The sequence below is a fragment of the Dama dama genome, chromosome 2, assembly GCF_033118175.1.
Source record: "Dama dama isolate Ldn47 chromosome 2, ASM3311817v1, whole genome shotgun sequence".
Taxonomy (NCBI): Eukaryota; Metazoa; Chordata; class Mammalia; order Artiodactyla; family Cervidae; genus Dama; species Dama dama.
The window spans coordinates 10,547,327-10,560,625 of NC_083682.1; the positions used below are offsets into that span (position 1 = coordinate 10,547,327).

Consider the following 13,299-nt stretch of genomic DNA (forward strand, 5'->3'; position numbering starts at 1 on the left):
GCGGGGCAGGGTCCCAGAGGCCCGGGGGCTGGAGGCCTCGAGGTCTCCCCCCTCCCCCACTACAGACATTTCTCTTTACCAGCCCCCTCGGGGTGCCCGGCAGGGCCTGGGGCTGAGTTGCGGGTCAGGGGGGCCTTGGGCTCCCACCCTGCATCCCCTCAGACCTATGGGGCACCGGGGGGCCTGTCACCTGTGTCCCTGATGCTGGCTCAGGGGTTCAAGAATTCCCTCCCCAGACCCAAGGGCCAGGCCCGCTCTTTCCTTCCTGCACCCACTGAAGCCCCACTTCCTGGAAACTCTAGGGGGCCCTAAGGGGCTGGGCCTGGGAAACGTCAGTGGGTCACCGGAGGGGCTGCCCTGCCACGGGCAGGTGTGGGCTGGGCAGAGAGCCAGCTTGCCAGGCCTGCGCTCAGAGGTTTTGTGTTATCATCAGTAGTTCGGGCGAGAAAGAACAAACTCGACTCTGAGAGGTCAGCACGTCCTGCATGAACCCTGCGCTCGCCCAGACGGGAGGGCGGTGGCCATTTGCAGGGGGCTGGCTCTCTGGCCATCGTGACCCCCAAATCTGGAAAGACTGGCCACTGTCAGGCCCAGGCAGCGTCTGAGGCAGCCCAGTCACTGCAGACACGGCCCTGGGCTGACTAAGGGTCCCCAAGCTCGTCTGGACAAGCCACCCCCCACCGGCTCCCCCAGGCCCCCCAGATGAGGACGACAGGAAGAAGTGATGGGGAACCGGTCCTTGCTGTGGCCCTCGCGGCCCGGCGGGCTGACCGGGGCCTCTCCAGCTCCGTGTCCGTCCCCCGCCTGCTGCCTGCACTGCCCTGACAGTGGCCTTGTGTAAAGGCCCTTCCGTCCCTCCAGCCCCTGCAAACACATGTGCCAAGTCTACAGGACCTTGCCTTCTTCCTCATAACTCCTCACAGCGCTCGAGTTGCTGATTTACTGATTACTAACTCCCTCCTCAACCAGACTGCAGGAGAGACGGGCCTGACTTGTTTTCCACCTAGAACGGAGCCTGGCAGGGGTGGGGCGCGGGGAGCCACCCGGGGTCCCCGGAGTGTCTGCGTGGCTCTGGACATGTGCTTTCTCTCCCTGGTAAATGGCTTCAGTGGGCCATCCAAATCCTGCTGTGAGGGAGACGGGGCTCTACGCACAGGCTGGCTGCTTTTGGGGTCCCCCAGGGGCTGACTACTGGGGCAGTTGATGAGCTCACACAGAGGCCTGGGGTACGGCAGCGGGCAGCCAGCAGATGCTTGTTAGGTGGTGTTAGTTCTCTTCCCTCCCTGCCCTTCAGGGGTGGCGGCTTAGGGACAGCATCTCGGCCTAAAGCAGCCAGCTGCCTTCTGCCGCAATGGCTCACCCCTGCCTGGCCTCCCCCCATAAGCCAGGACATGGCCACTGGCCCCCAGCTCTTCCTCTGGGCTTCCTCCCCCGATTCCCACAGTCACGTGACAGGGCGGAAGCATTTGGGGCTCCCTTTGCAGCTAGGGGTGCTGAGACCCTAACGGAGGTGCGGGTCAGTACCCGGAAGGATGGGCTTCCCTGGTGTCTCCACTGATAAAGAATCTGCCTGCAATCCCAGAAGGCTGGGAATAGCAGAGCTGGAGACGGAGCCTGGCTGCCTGACGGGTGTAGTGCTCCCAGCACCCCACTATCCTTCCACTCAGAGACAGGGTCCCCTGCCCCCTGCCTCAGCCTGGCGGGGGGGGACCCAAAACTTTCTCTGAGCGCCTCTGCAGAGCTTGGCAGACCCACACTCCCTGCGTCTACGTGGGCTGGGCCGGTGGCCGCCTGGAGCCTCGGGTCACAGCCGGGCCCAGGCTGAGCCCCTGGGTCAGGTGGGGACGTGGGCTCCTTGGAGAGGAGCCGGGGAGGACCTGGGGTGGGGGCTGGCGTGTCCCCACAGCTGCACTGACTTCAGGTCCCACACCTGCACCATCAGCCAGCTCCCTGGGGCCGCAGAAAACAGCGCAGTGAGGGGTTTGGGCGCTCGGGGTGCCTGCACACATATGGAAGTGCCCTTGAATGCAAACAGTCCTGCCGCCGGTCTCAGCCCCTCCCCCCACTCTCCACACAGCTCGGGATGGAGCCTTTTCTAGCACTTACAGCAGCCCTCATCACTCCCCTGCTCCTAACCCTCAGCTGCCCACTGTCTCAGCACAAAGCTGTGAGCGTCTCCTCCGCCTACCCCTGGAGCCTCCCCCCCACCCCCACCTTACTACCCGCAGGGCAGCCTGCTCCCCACTGCCCAGCCTCGGCCCCAGGCCCACCGTCAATGCGTCCACACCTTGCCTGGCCCTGGACCCCTGCGTCTTACCCCACCCGCAGCACTCCCTGCCCTCACTCACCCGGGGGCATAGGGAGCCTTGGGCTCTGCCTTGATGGGGGGCCCAGAACCCCCCAGGAAAGGCTTGGGAGCAACACCCATGCCGTTGTTGTTGTTGCAGTTGAGCGGGGCGCTGTAGCTCGGGGGTGGGAGGGCCCCATGGCGCCCCGGGGAGGGTCCGCCCCCCGGGGGGCTCAGGTGGTGGACCCCGCTGGAGCCGGGGATCGCTGGCTGCCCGTGGGGGTAGGAGGCCGCACTGGCTGGAGCAGAGATGTCAGGGAAGCAGCTGCGGAGAAGGGAGGAAGCTCAGCGCCAGCCGGGGCCCCCAGCCCCTCCCGGGGCCCCACCCACGGGGCAGCTTGGACCCCGCAGAGGGCTCGGAGGCTGGGGGAGGGGGAGGAGCGGCTTTTGGAGGCGGGGCGTTGTCAGGCCTCCCAGGTGAGGCCCGAGGGGCTGGGGGCGGGGCCACTCACAGGTCAGAGGCATCCTCCTTGCTGATGTACTCCTCCAGGATGCTGGTGTCTATGTTGGAGGGCTCCAGGGCGCCGTTGATGTCGTGGCCTGCGGGGAGGAGTGGACGTGAGCCAGGGCATCCAGCACCCCCCCCACCTGTGTCCACGTGGAGGGAGAGCCCTTCACTGTCACCACCTGCTGCCCCTCCGGCAGGCAGGGACGCTGCTGCCCCCAGCCCACAAGGTCCCCTGGACTGCCCCCAGGAGGGGAGGGGCCCACAGTCCGCATCTGGACAGACCCACCGCCTCCTGCCCCTCCATCCCCTCTCCCAGACGCATGACACAAGCAAGTCCCTTCATCTGTCTGTAAAATGGGGTGAACGTGTCCCCGTCTTACGGGGTGCCGTGAGCAGCAGATGAGGTGCCGCCACCCTCACGGACTTGGGCCCAGACTCGCTGACTCTGTCCTGCCCTGTCCTCCAGGCGGAGGTTCCAAACAGCCCAGCTGCAGGCAGCCGGGAGCATCAGGCCTAGCCGGGCTGGACCACACATCCTGGGCGGGGGGGGGGGTGGCGGGGGCGGCGCATGGGGTTGGGGGAGACTCCTGCACCCCAGGCCCAGCTGCAGGTGGAGAGGGAGTTGGGGTCAGAGTCAGGAGCGTCCAGACCACCCTCAGTGTGTGTGCCCACCACCCTCATAATGAGGGCGAGGGTGCTGAGCCCAGAGGAGGAAACAGCCTCAGGGAGGTTCAACGGGGAACAGTGGGGGCCCCGGGCCCTCCCCCTGGCCTGGCCTGGCCCCACCAAGGGGAGGGACTCTCAGAAAAGGCGCCCCCGTGCATCAGCAGTGGAGGAAAGGGGGAGGCACTGGCCTTTCCCCTCCCGGGGTCACCTTGCAGGGAGAGTTGGAGGGCGGGGTGATAAGGGGGCTGACGTGGGAGATGCGTCAACCCCGATAATGGAGGCTGGCCCCACCCACCCTGTTGGCCTGGGCTGGCTGGCCCCACTGAGGCAGGAGGCACCCCTCCCACAGGCCCCTAGGCCTTGAGTCTGGGGTCTGCACCTCATGCCCACTCCCCTGGTGAACCCTGGGAACAGACCTCAGGTCCAGTAATAAATCCTAGATCACCTACTCCCTGCTGTGTGACCTTGGGCAGGTCACTCACCCTCTCGGAGCCTCAAGCTCCTCAGTAAAATGGGGACACGAACAGTTAACACTTTAAAGGGTTGTTCTGAGGATGAAACAAATTAAGGTATATAAGGGGCCCAGCACACAGTGTGTGCTCAGCAAACAGTGGCTGTCCTCACTCCCCAGCGCCCAGAGCCCTGGGGTCCCCAGGAACCCCCGGCCCAGGCCTCTCCCTGGCCCCGGCCGGCATTTCAAGAATGCTGAGCCCCGCTTAGGTGATTAATGAATGGCTAAGCCCTCCTAGGAGTCACGCGCTGCCTGGGACAGGCCCTCCTGCCTGGGCTCACCCGGCCGGGAACAAGGGACACCCACCAAGCATCGCCAGTGGCCGCCCGGGCCAAGGGGAGCTTCTCAAGCTGGGAGTCACCAGGCTGCAGGCCGAGATTCTAGGACTCCGATCACACTCTGGCCCCCACCCCGTCCTTCCCAGTTAACTGAAGGTCCCATTTATTGAGCGCCTGCTGTGTGCCGGGCACTTTTAGAGCCGAGTACGTTAATAACCATAGGAGTTTATTCTATGCAAGGCATCCTACAGGCCTTTCCCGTGCAGTGAGACACTTCATTCTCCCAACCTGTAATGGTGACGATGACATGATGATGATGATATTGACAAGGGCTCCCGCTGAGTGCCCACCAGGCCCCAGCACCCTTCTAAGTGCTTGATGGGTTTACCTCCCAATCGCCCCTGAAGACCTGGTGTCTGTTATTAGCCTCATTCCCTTTGTCCAGAGAAGCCAAGTCTCTTGCCTAAGGCAACAGGGCGAGGAGAGACCAGGGGCACGGGCCTGACTCCAAGAGGGAAGGTTTGGTTGGTGGTCTCAGAGGCTCCCGTCCATCCTGGGCGACCCTCCTGGATGGGGGGATGGTCCCCAGGGAGGGAGGATCGGGCACAGGGAATGGGGAGGGAAGAGGTACTGGAGCGTCACGCCCACCTTGGCCGCCGAAGCTGCAGGTTTTTGAGACTGAACTTGGAATCCACAGTGAATGATGGGGTGATGGAGTCATGGTGTTGCTATTTATAACAGGCCAGGCCCCCTCCTCCTTTCCTTCCCCTCCTCCCCTGGCTAGGAGCACTCCTAATCACCCCTAATCCTCCTGCCCACCTCCCCCAACCCTGGGGATTGGGGGGGGGGTGCTCAGACAGAGGCATCTTGGGAGACCCTAACGAGAACCAGATGTGGTTGGGGGGAGGAGAGGCCCTCCGGTGCCAGGGGCCGGGCGGACGGGAGGATGCAGGAGGGAGGGGTGAGCCCCTGGGGCAGGGTGGGGGTGGGCCAATGGGTGGGAGAGAAGTATGAGGTTTGGGGGGTTGGTGGGCCTCCTGAGGAACACTGACCCCAAATATTCGCTTTCTCTGGGAGTCCTCGAGGCCTCCCTGGTCCTCTCCCCACACCACCCATCCTAAAGGGTCCAGCCACTGAGCAGATGCCCCCAGTCTGTCCGTGAACCGCACTGGAGATCTCTAACCCAATGTTCTGGCCCAGGGACTCCTGAGGCTGGAGCAGAGGCCCCCAGGAACCCAGGAGAAAGGCAGGGCGCCTGGGGAACACTCTTGGGGTGCCCCGTTCCCCACTGCTCCCAAAAGAACCCTGGAAACCGCTGAGCCAGGAGCAGACACCTATCAGGCAGGAAGCTAAGAGTGTCTCCTGCTGATCCTCAAGACCTCCCTGGGAGGTGTGGAGGCTGCCAAGGTCCCACAGCCTGAAGGTGGCACCACCAGGTCATAAACCAGCATCCTTGCCCTCCCTCTCCCCAGACCCTCCAACTTCCCATTGCTCAGGACAACCAGAACCCTCCTGCAAGGCCTGGCAGCCAGGCCCCCTGCCTGCCTCCACGGCTGCTCCTGCCCCAGTGCCCCTCGCCGTGACTCTCCACGGTCCAGCCCCCACCTCACTCCCTCCTGGGACAAAAAGCCCCACTTGCTCATCGGGCCCTTGGCACATGCTCTTCCCTCTTCAGTTCAGTTCAGTCGTGTCCGACTCTCTGCGACCCCATAGACTGCAGCACACCAGGCCTCCCTGTCCATCACCAACTCCTGGAGCTTACTCAAACTCATATCCACTGTGTCGGTGATGCGATCCAGCCATCTCATCCTCTGTCCCTCACGCTGTTCCCATTCCTCGTCACTCATTAGGTTTTGCCTTAAGTGTAAGAGCCTCCCGGAGACAGTGTCTAACTCTTCCAATCCCTTGAGTGGCAGTCTCCTTTCTACTTTCTCATCAGGTTTTTTGCTCACACGCCCCAGGGGCAGAGTTGGTCCTCTGCCCACCTGCAGCCCCCATTCACCAAGTGGTCATTCTGCCCAGCTCCATGTCACACACTTTATACAGCTTTTTTTTTTTTTTTTGGCTGCAAGGCATGTGGGACCTTAGTTCCTCGACCAGGGATCGATCCCATGCCCCCTGCATTGGAAGCACGGGGTCTTGACCACTGGACCATATATAATTCATATATATTTCTTAAGACAATCCTACAGGGTAGGTGGTTTTTTTGTTCCCTGTTTCACAGATGAGGAAACTGTGGTTCAGCAAGGATAAATGCCTTTCCACTGCCTTGCAGGTATGGCAGCTGGGCTGAGTCCTCCCCATTCCGCCCTTTGTGGCATGAGCATCTAAGCATACCGTAGGCACACAATAAATGTTCGTGCGATGAATGAGCAGAGTGGCAAGTGGGGCACTGGAACCAGGCCGGCCTGGGTCTGGGGACCTCCGCCCAGCTGTGCTGTGGTCAGGCTCTGGGGCTAGACAGGGCCCCTCCAGACATCACCCCCACCCCACTGAGCTATGCACCCCAGCTGCTCCTCATTAATTAGGCCCTTTATTACCTGCTTTTAACAGGAGCCAGACACTGCTCCTTCCCAGGGAGACAGGGATCGGGGCTATGGGAAGGAAGCCCCCTGCCCTCCTCTCTCCGCCTCCCTCTAAGGCCACCCAGCTGGGCAGAAGGGTAACCCAGGGGACACAAGCCAGGTGCGGGCTGAGGGCTGGTGGGGGCCCAGGTGGTCCTCCACCCTGGACCCTTCCCTTCCTCCCCCCTCATACTCACGCCCCCTCACCACCAGCTGTGGCTGCTGGCTGAGTCTCGGCCATTGTCCCGGGGAACGGGGGAGGGTGGGGACACGGCACAGTGGGAGGCTTGTGCCCTGTCCACACCCTCCCCCCGACCCGTCAATGGGGCACTTGTCAATTCATGCCCCAAACATGGCGGAAATCCCGTCAGCCACGTGGCTATGGGCAGGGCAGGCCAGGGCCTAAGGATGCCGTCCGGGCCTGGCTGATCGGAGCCTGGGCTGTAAGGGCACAGGTCTGTCCTCTCGCCATCAAGGGTCCACTCCAGGCATCCTGCATGCAGACAAGGGCTGGGCCAGGGTAGCAATGGTCAGGAGACTGCCCACCTTGGCACACCCCTGGGGTCAAAGAGACCTGGTTGGTAATGTGGGCCCCTCCTTCATTGCTGTGTGACCCTCAGTAAGTGGCCTGACCTCTCTGGGCCTTAGCTTCCTTCTCTCTCAAGTGCAGGAGATTCCTGCATCACGGGGTGGTCGTGAGTCTTCTATGAGATGGTGGGAGAGTTCCTCACCCCAGAAGGCCATTCCTCAGTTAGCGTTAATTATCCTGTCTCCATCAACCTTGGGACTCCCGTCTCCTTTCCTGCCCAGGCACAACCAGTGCCATGTTGTTATTCTGGCACACCTGTGGCATAGTCCAGCCTCCAGGACTTGGCTCTAGCCATCCCTACTCCAGTGGGTAAGACTTCTATGACTGCCTGCCTGCCCTGGTGGTCCTTCTGCAATCACCCCAGTCACAGAGGGGCCCCAGGGCTGTGGTTTCATCTCCCAGTATTGACTGAGCTGATCAACATGTGCCAAACTAGTTCCCACTGGGACAGGGCACACGGGCTCTCACCTCCCTTGGTCTGGACTTTCTATCTTTATTATTATGACCTATGATTAATATATGATAACTAATTCAGGCTTCAAATTGTGACCAGAGCCTTCTCACCCGAAATGCCTTCAGGTCAAATGCTTGGTTCTGCAAGCTACCCTCTGCATCTCAGCACCAAATCCCCAGTTAGCCTGGGGCTGAATGACAAGGATGCAGCTCTGGAGTCATTGCCAGCAGATCCTTAAATCTGATCCACAGTTGTCTTTGTTCCCTCAAATTCTTGTCAAAAATGCAGTCGAGTCCTGCATCCTGTCTGCAGAGACCCTTCTAGTCCAGGGGACCTGAGATCTTGAGCCCCCTCTGGGGTATAGCTGTGTCCTCCTTGGGTCCCCACACAGCTACCACCCTGTCCTCAGACCCACACAAGGCTGAACTCTCAGCCCCAAGATGCTCCCAAACCAGGTTCAACAGAGCTGGGCCCAGCAACTGTGGCCCCTTCTTAGGGAACCCACCTTGGTCCCTAGGGAATTCCACTTTGCTCTGCAACCCCCAACCTTCTCCCACAGTGACCAGGCCAGGCAGGCTGGGGAAGACCCCTCCCCACAGAGGAAAAACAGGCACCTTGCAGCTCGGCATGGGCTTACCAGGGTCACCCAGGCCCATTTGTGTTCACACACCAGCATGCCCCACATGCACGTGTGCACACAGGGGCACACTCCCAGGAATGTATCCACTGGCACACACATGATCGTGTACATCCAAACATACACCTATGCAGAGGAATAGAACACTGACACACATATGTGCACACACCAGCATGTTCCAAGTGTTCTCATTCATACCTTCACACAATTATTTACTGAGCATCTACCATGTATCAGTCATGATGGTAGGCTCTGGAGATAAGGCAGTAAACAGACAAAACCTCCTGCCTTGTCCCGCTTGTGGACCAGGTAGGGGGCCTAGTCAGGGGACGACCTTGCCTTTGGGACCAGAGCAAAACAGCAAAGGGCAAGCTAGGGAGGCACGGGCACACTCTCTTCCCCAGGAGGGGCTGAGGAGGGTGGCAGTTTGCACAAGGAACCCCCCACTTCCTCTTGGTTCCCCTTCACTTTCTGGCTGCCCCTCTCCCTGTCTCTTCACACCCACTCCCGGCCTGTCCCAGTCCCCTCTTCTATATCAGACTTATTGGCTATACATATAAATTAAACTTTCCTAAAAAAATAAAAATAAAAAACCTCCTGCCTACATGGAGCTGACATTCTGCATGCAGAGTCAGGTGACAAGATAGATGGTTAAAACCCACAGCATTTTAGAAGGTGGCAAATGCTATGGAGACAATAAACCAGGGAGATGGGGTTGGGGTGCTAGGAGAGTGAGGAGTTGCCATTTTAAGCAGGATAGCAGGGAAGGCTTCACAGAGCAAAGACACAGAGGAGGTGAGCCACATGGACAACAGAGAAGAGCATTCCAGGCCGTGGGGAGCCAGTGCAAAGGCCCTGAGGCATGTTCACATCTCAACACACCTCACATTTCTACATCTGTGCTCAGTAGGTAAAGAATCTGCCTGCAGTGAGGGAGACTCAGAAGATGTGGGCTTAATCCCTGGGTCGGGAAGATTCCCTGGAGGAGGAAATGGCAACCCACTCCAGTCTTCTTGCTAGGAAAATCCCATGGACAGAGGAGCCTGGCAGGCTATAGTCCATAGGATCGCAAACAGTCGGACATGACTGAGTGAGCACGCAGGCGTGCCTGCAGTGCTCGCTGACCCAAGGAAGGCCCAGGCCAGCACACCTCCCCATCAGCTCCAGGTGAAGCCAGTCCAGATGAGCGAACTCAGTGTGAGCCAGTCCAAATCCGTCACCAAAGGCAGCCCCCTCCAAGTTAGCAAAGCAGGGGATGAGGATTCCTCCCTAATCCTCCAAGACCACAGACCCCAGGAGAAGAACCACGGCGGGGAGAAGGGAGCACAGGGGACTGAGGTGATAAAGAGGGGAGTGAGGGGGGTGGGTCCCCAAGCTCCTCAGAGAGACAGAGGCTGTGGTTGTGCATTAGTGGGGCTGGAGGGATCTAGGTCAGATGGAGGAAAACCTTTCACACCGATGAGCAAGGAGGCAGGGAGAGGCCAGGAAGCCCTGAAGCCCACTGTCCACGGTCCAGGCCAGGGGCTGCTTAGGCGCCAACTGCCCCTCGACCCAGGGTTTTCCCTTCCTTCCTGCCTCCAGCTTCAACAGTCTTGGGGTCTCACTGCTTCCATCAGAAAACCCTGACCCTCTGAATAAGGGGTCTGAGGTCCAGAGAGGTCCAGGGGCTGGACAGAAGTCACCCAGCACAGCCATGGGTGATGGGTTGGGACCCCCAGCACACAAATGCTAGGCCCCCTCCCGCTCCACTCCAAGCTGGCACCCAGCTGTGACGGGCTGCAGTTTAGGAGATGGGATCCCGCCCAGCTCTGCCACGGCCGCCCTGAGTGAGCCTGCCCCATTGCCTCCTCCTCCTGCCTCAGCAGCCCCCTCTCAGAAGTGAGGGGACCCCAGCCGCACTTTCACAGGGCTCCAGGACTCCCAGGAGACAACACTCGCCTAAACCTCCAGCCTGGGGGTGGCTGGCAAAGACAAAGGATGGTCAAGCCCCTTCCCCCAGCCACCGGCCCAGGAGTTCCTCATCTCTGAGCTGGAGGGTGGGGCAGGCCCCGCTGGAGGCACCGGGGACCCGGAGTGGCATCAGGGCCACGGAGTGGCCTCTGAGTACAGTGTGCTCAAGGAGGTGACAGCTTCCCTTCAGCCCTGGAATGAGCAGCCCAGAGAGGGTGAGGGGCTTTCCCAAGACACACAACACCAGCCACAGGCCCCAGTCTGACGTTGGGGGTACCGACATGCCCTTGAACCAATAACTCCTCAAAGCGGGGAGCATGGTACCTGATGTGAGCCTCCCAGGGGACAGCAATCACAGTCCAGGCTGCAGGCACCCCACCAGGCACCATCCCAGACCCCCTTTACCTAATCCCCATGGAAACCCTGAGAGGCAGTTACGACGCCTACAGCTGTGTTCCCATTCTACAGATGGGGAGGTGGAGGCACAAAGAGGTCTAGGGACAGGACCAGGAGAAGGCTACGGACAGACCCACAGCCCACCTCGGTGAATGCAGAGACCCACATGGGCCCAAGGGGCTGCCCGACATGCTGGCAACCATGTCGGGGCTGGAGACCAAGACGGGAGAGTATGCCCCTCCGTGCACACACCCAGGCTGCGGGGGAAACTGAGGCCCAGAGCAGGGCTCGGTGAAAAGGAAGAAGGTGGGAGAAAAAGGGCAGGCAGCCTGGGTAGGGCGGGGCCAGCCCCGGTTAATAATTCAGTTAATGATTTCTTCTCCCCATCCTTATCGAGCGGGCAAAGTCCAAGGGCAGCAGCCAATCAGCAGCCCCCGCTGGGCACTTACCCAGTAGCCTCTGCTGCCAGGGCCCCCGGTCCGGCAAGGAGTCAGGGAGCGGGGGCCAGGTCCCCAGGAGGGGGCCGTTCTGCCCAAAGCAGCCTTTCTTTCCCCCCAACACCCAACTTGGCTCTGCCTAAGACTCCGGGGGGCCCTCTGCCCAGGCCCCCAGACTCAGGAGAGGCCCTGGGGTCGGCAGGCTGGAAGCAGCTTGGTCCTCTGTGCTGAGCCAGGCCCCCGACCCTGCCTCTGCTCACGGTCATTGTTGCTTCCATCTCCTGCCCCCTTCCACCCCGTGCGGCCCTGTGCTGGGTGCTGGGAACAGGGGGATGAGTCAGGCCCCCTGCCCCTGCCCCCGCTACCTACCACATCCCCTCCAGCTGGGGTCAGGACCTAGGGAGGTGGGGCTGGGACAGGAGTCCTCCAGAGGGGCTCTGGGTGGACCCAGGAGGCACTCCATCTCATCCCCTTGAGAGTCAGGGGTCTGGTGGTCTCCCCCACCCACCGACTCCCCAGACCTACTATAGACAGGTGGACTCAGGCACAGTGCCTGGTCACACACCGCATCTCAGCTCCAGACTCCCGTCCAGGGTGGGCATCCTCTCCCACGAGTGGTCAGCTGGGCTCCCCCGGGGGTCCCCTCTGCAGGCAGAGGGGCTGGTCCCCATAGGAAGGCCACCCTCCCTCCCCAAGGCCCTGGCGACGGGGTGTGCTGAAGCCTGGGTATCAGCCCTGGTTCACCTGGGCTGACCCCCTTCTCTCGGAGCCACAGTCTTGGACTCTGAGAAAAGCAGGCCAATGCCATCCCTTCCCTTCCCCATCCCAGAGCTGAGGAAGGGTCAAAACCAGGATCTGGTGTTCTGGGGTCGGTGAGGAGCCCAGCACCCCCGCTCCCCATATCCAGTGTATATGTCCTATTGCGAGGTCAGGAGTTTGCCTTTGTTTGGTGGCTAAAAAGAATCATACTGGAAGCCCCTGCTCCGGTCCAGCCTACCTCCCTACCCCAGGAGGGGACATGAAGCCAGAGAAGGGAAGTCACCTGCCCAAGCTACCCAGCAGGAGTGAAAACCCGGCTCCCCGCTCCAACCCTAGCACAGTTCTAGAGGCCGGGGGAGGCACCCCAACCTCGGGGTGGCCTCTCCAGCACATATGGGCAGCCCAGCTCCGCTCAGTCGCTTCCTCCATCCCTACCAGCTTCCTGAGGGCTGACCGCTGTTCACTCACACCCCATGTGTCCCTGAAGCCAGAGTACCCTCTGCCTTCTAAAACATCCCTCCTCCCCAGGGCTGGAGGAGAAGGCTCATCAGACCTTCTCTGCCACCCACTCCTGTCTTGCAGATGAGGAAAAGGGGTCCAGAGAAGGTTACACAGCTCTCAGTGGCCAAGCCCGCCCCACAACCTCTAAGACACGATAGGGATCCTCCGACGCTGCCTGGCCCTGTCCCTGACCAGCTCTGGGAGCCCCAGGCCCCAGCCGGTCAACGTGATGAGGAGGACACCTGCTACTGCGTCCCGGTTACCTGCTGGGAGCCAGTGCATCGTGCCCGGAGGGTCCGCTCTCCGCAGGCCCTGTGCCCGCACGTCTGGGCGGCCGTAGCCTCCCTCTAGGGGATTAGCAAGGCGGTCACGGGGGCCCGGCTGTACCAGCCTCGAGGGGGCCGCCCTGTCCCAGCCTCCCACCTGAGGCTCAAAGCGCCTTAGCCTCCAGCCCCCCACCCTGGGGCCGGGTACAGCCTGGCCCCCCACCCTGTGCAGGCAGGACCCAGGACACACGCCTGATGTGCCTGGAGAGAGGGCCATGTCACACGAGGGGCCTGGGCACGCCCTGCCCCCTTCAGTCAAGCCCTCTCCCGTCTCCAAGCCCAGAGCTGAAAGCACAAACCCTGCGCCTACGTACCCACTGTCCTGGGGGGTGACCACAGCCAAGCAGGACCCAGGATGAGAGCTCAGGTGTCCCCCAGCCCCAAGGGACATACGCAGCGCGTCTCCTCCCTCCCCCTGGAACAACACATCCACCAC

At 61.2% G+C, this 13,299-nt stretch overlaps 1 protein-coding gene across 4 annotated transcripts in view; it reads right to left on the reverse strand.

The window, feature by feature from the left end:
• MYRF (myelin regulatory factor) overlaps positions 1-13,299 on the reverse strand; it is a 35,328-nt gene that overhangs the window by 19,501 nt on the left and 2,528 nt on the right. For all 4 annotated transcript variants that reach the window (XM_061166142.1, XM_061166115.1, XM_061166105.1 and 1 more), the window contains exons 2-3: positions 2,800-2,887; positions 2,349-2,612 (exon numbers count right to left, since the gene is read on the reverse strand). In XM_061166142.1, the coding sequence (XP_061022125.1) occupies positions 2,349-2,612; positions 2,800-2,887 (352 nt within the window). The remainder of the gene's footprint in view (positions 1-2,348; positions 2,613-2,799; positions 2,888-13,299) is intronic.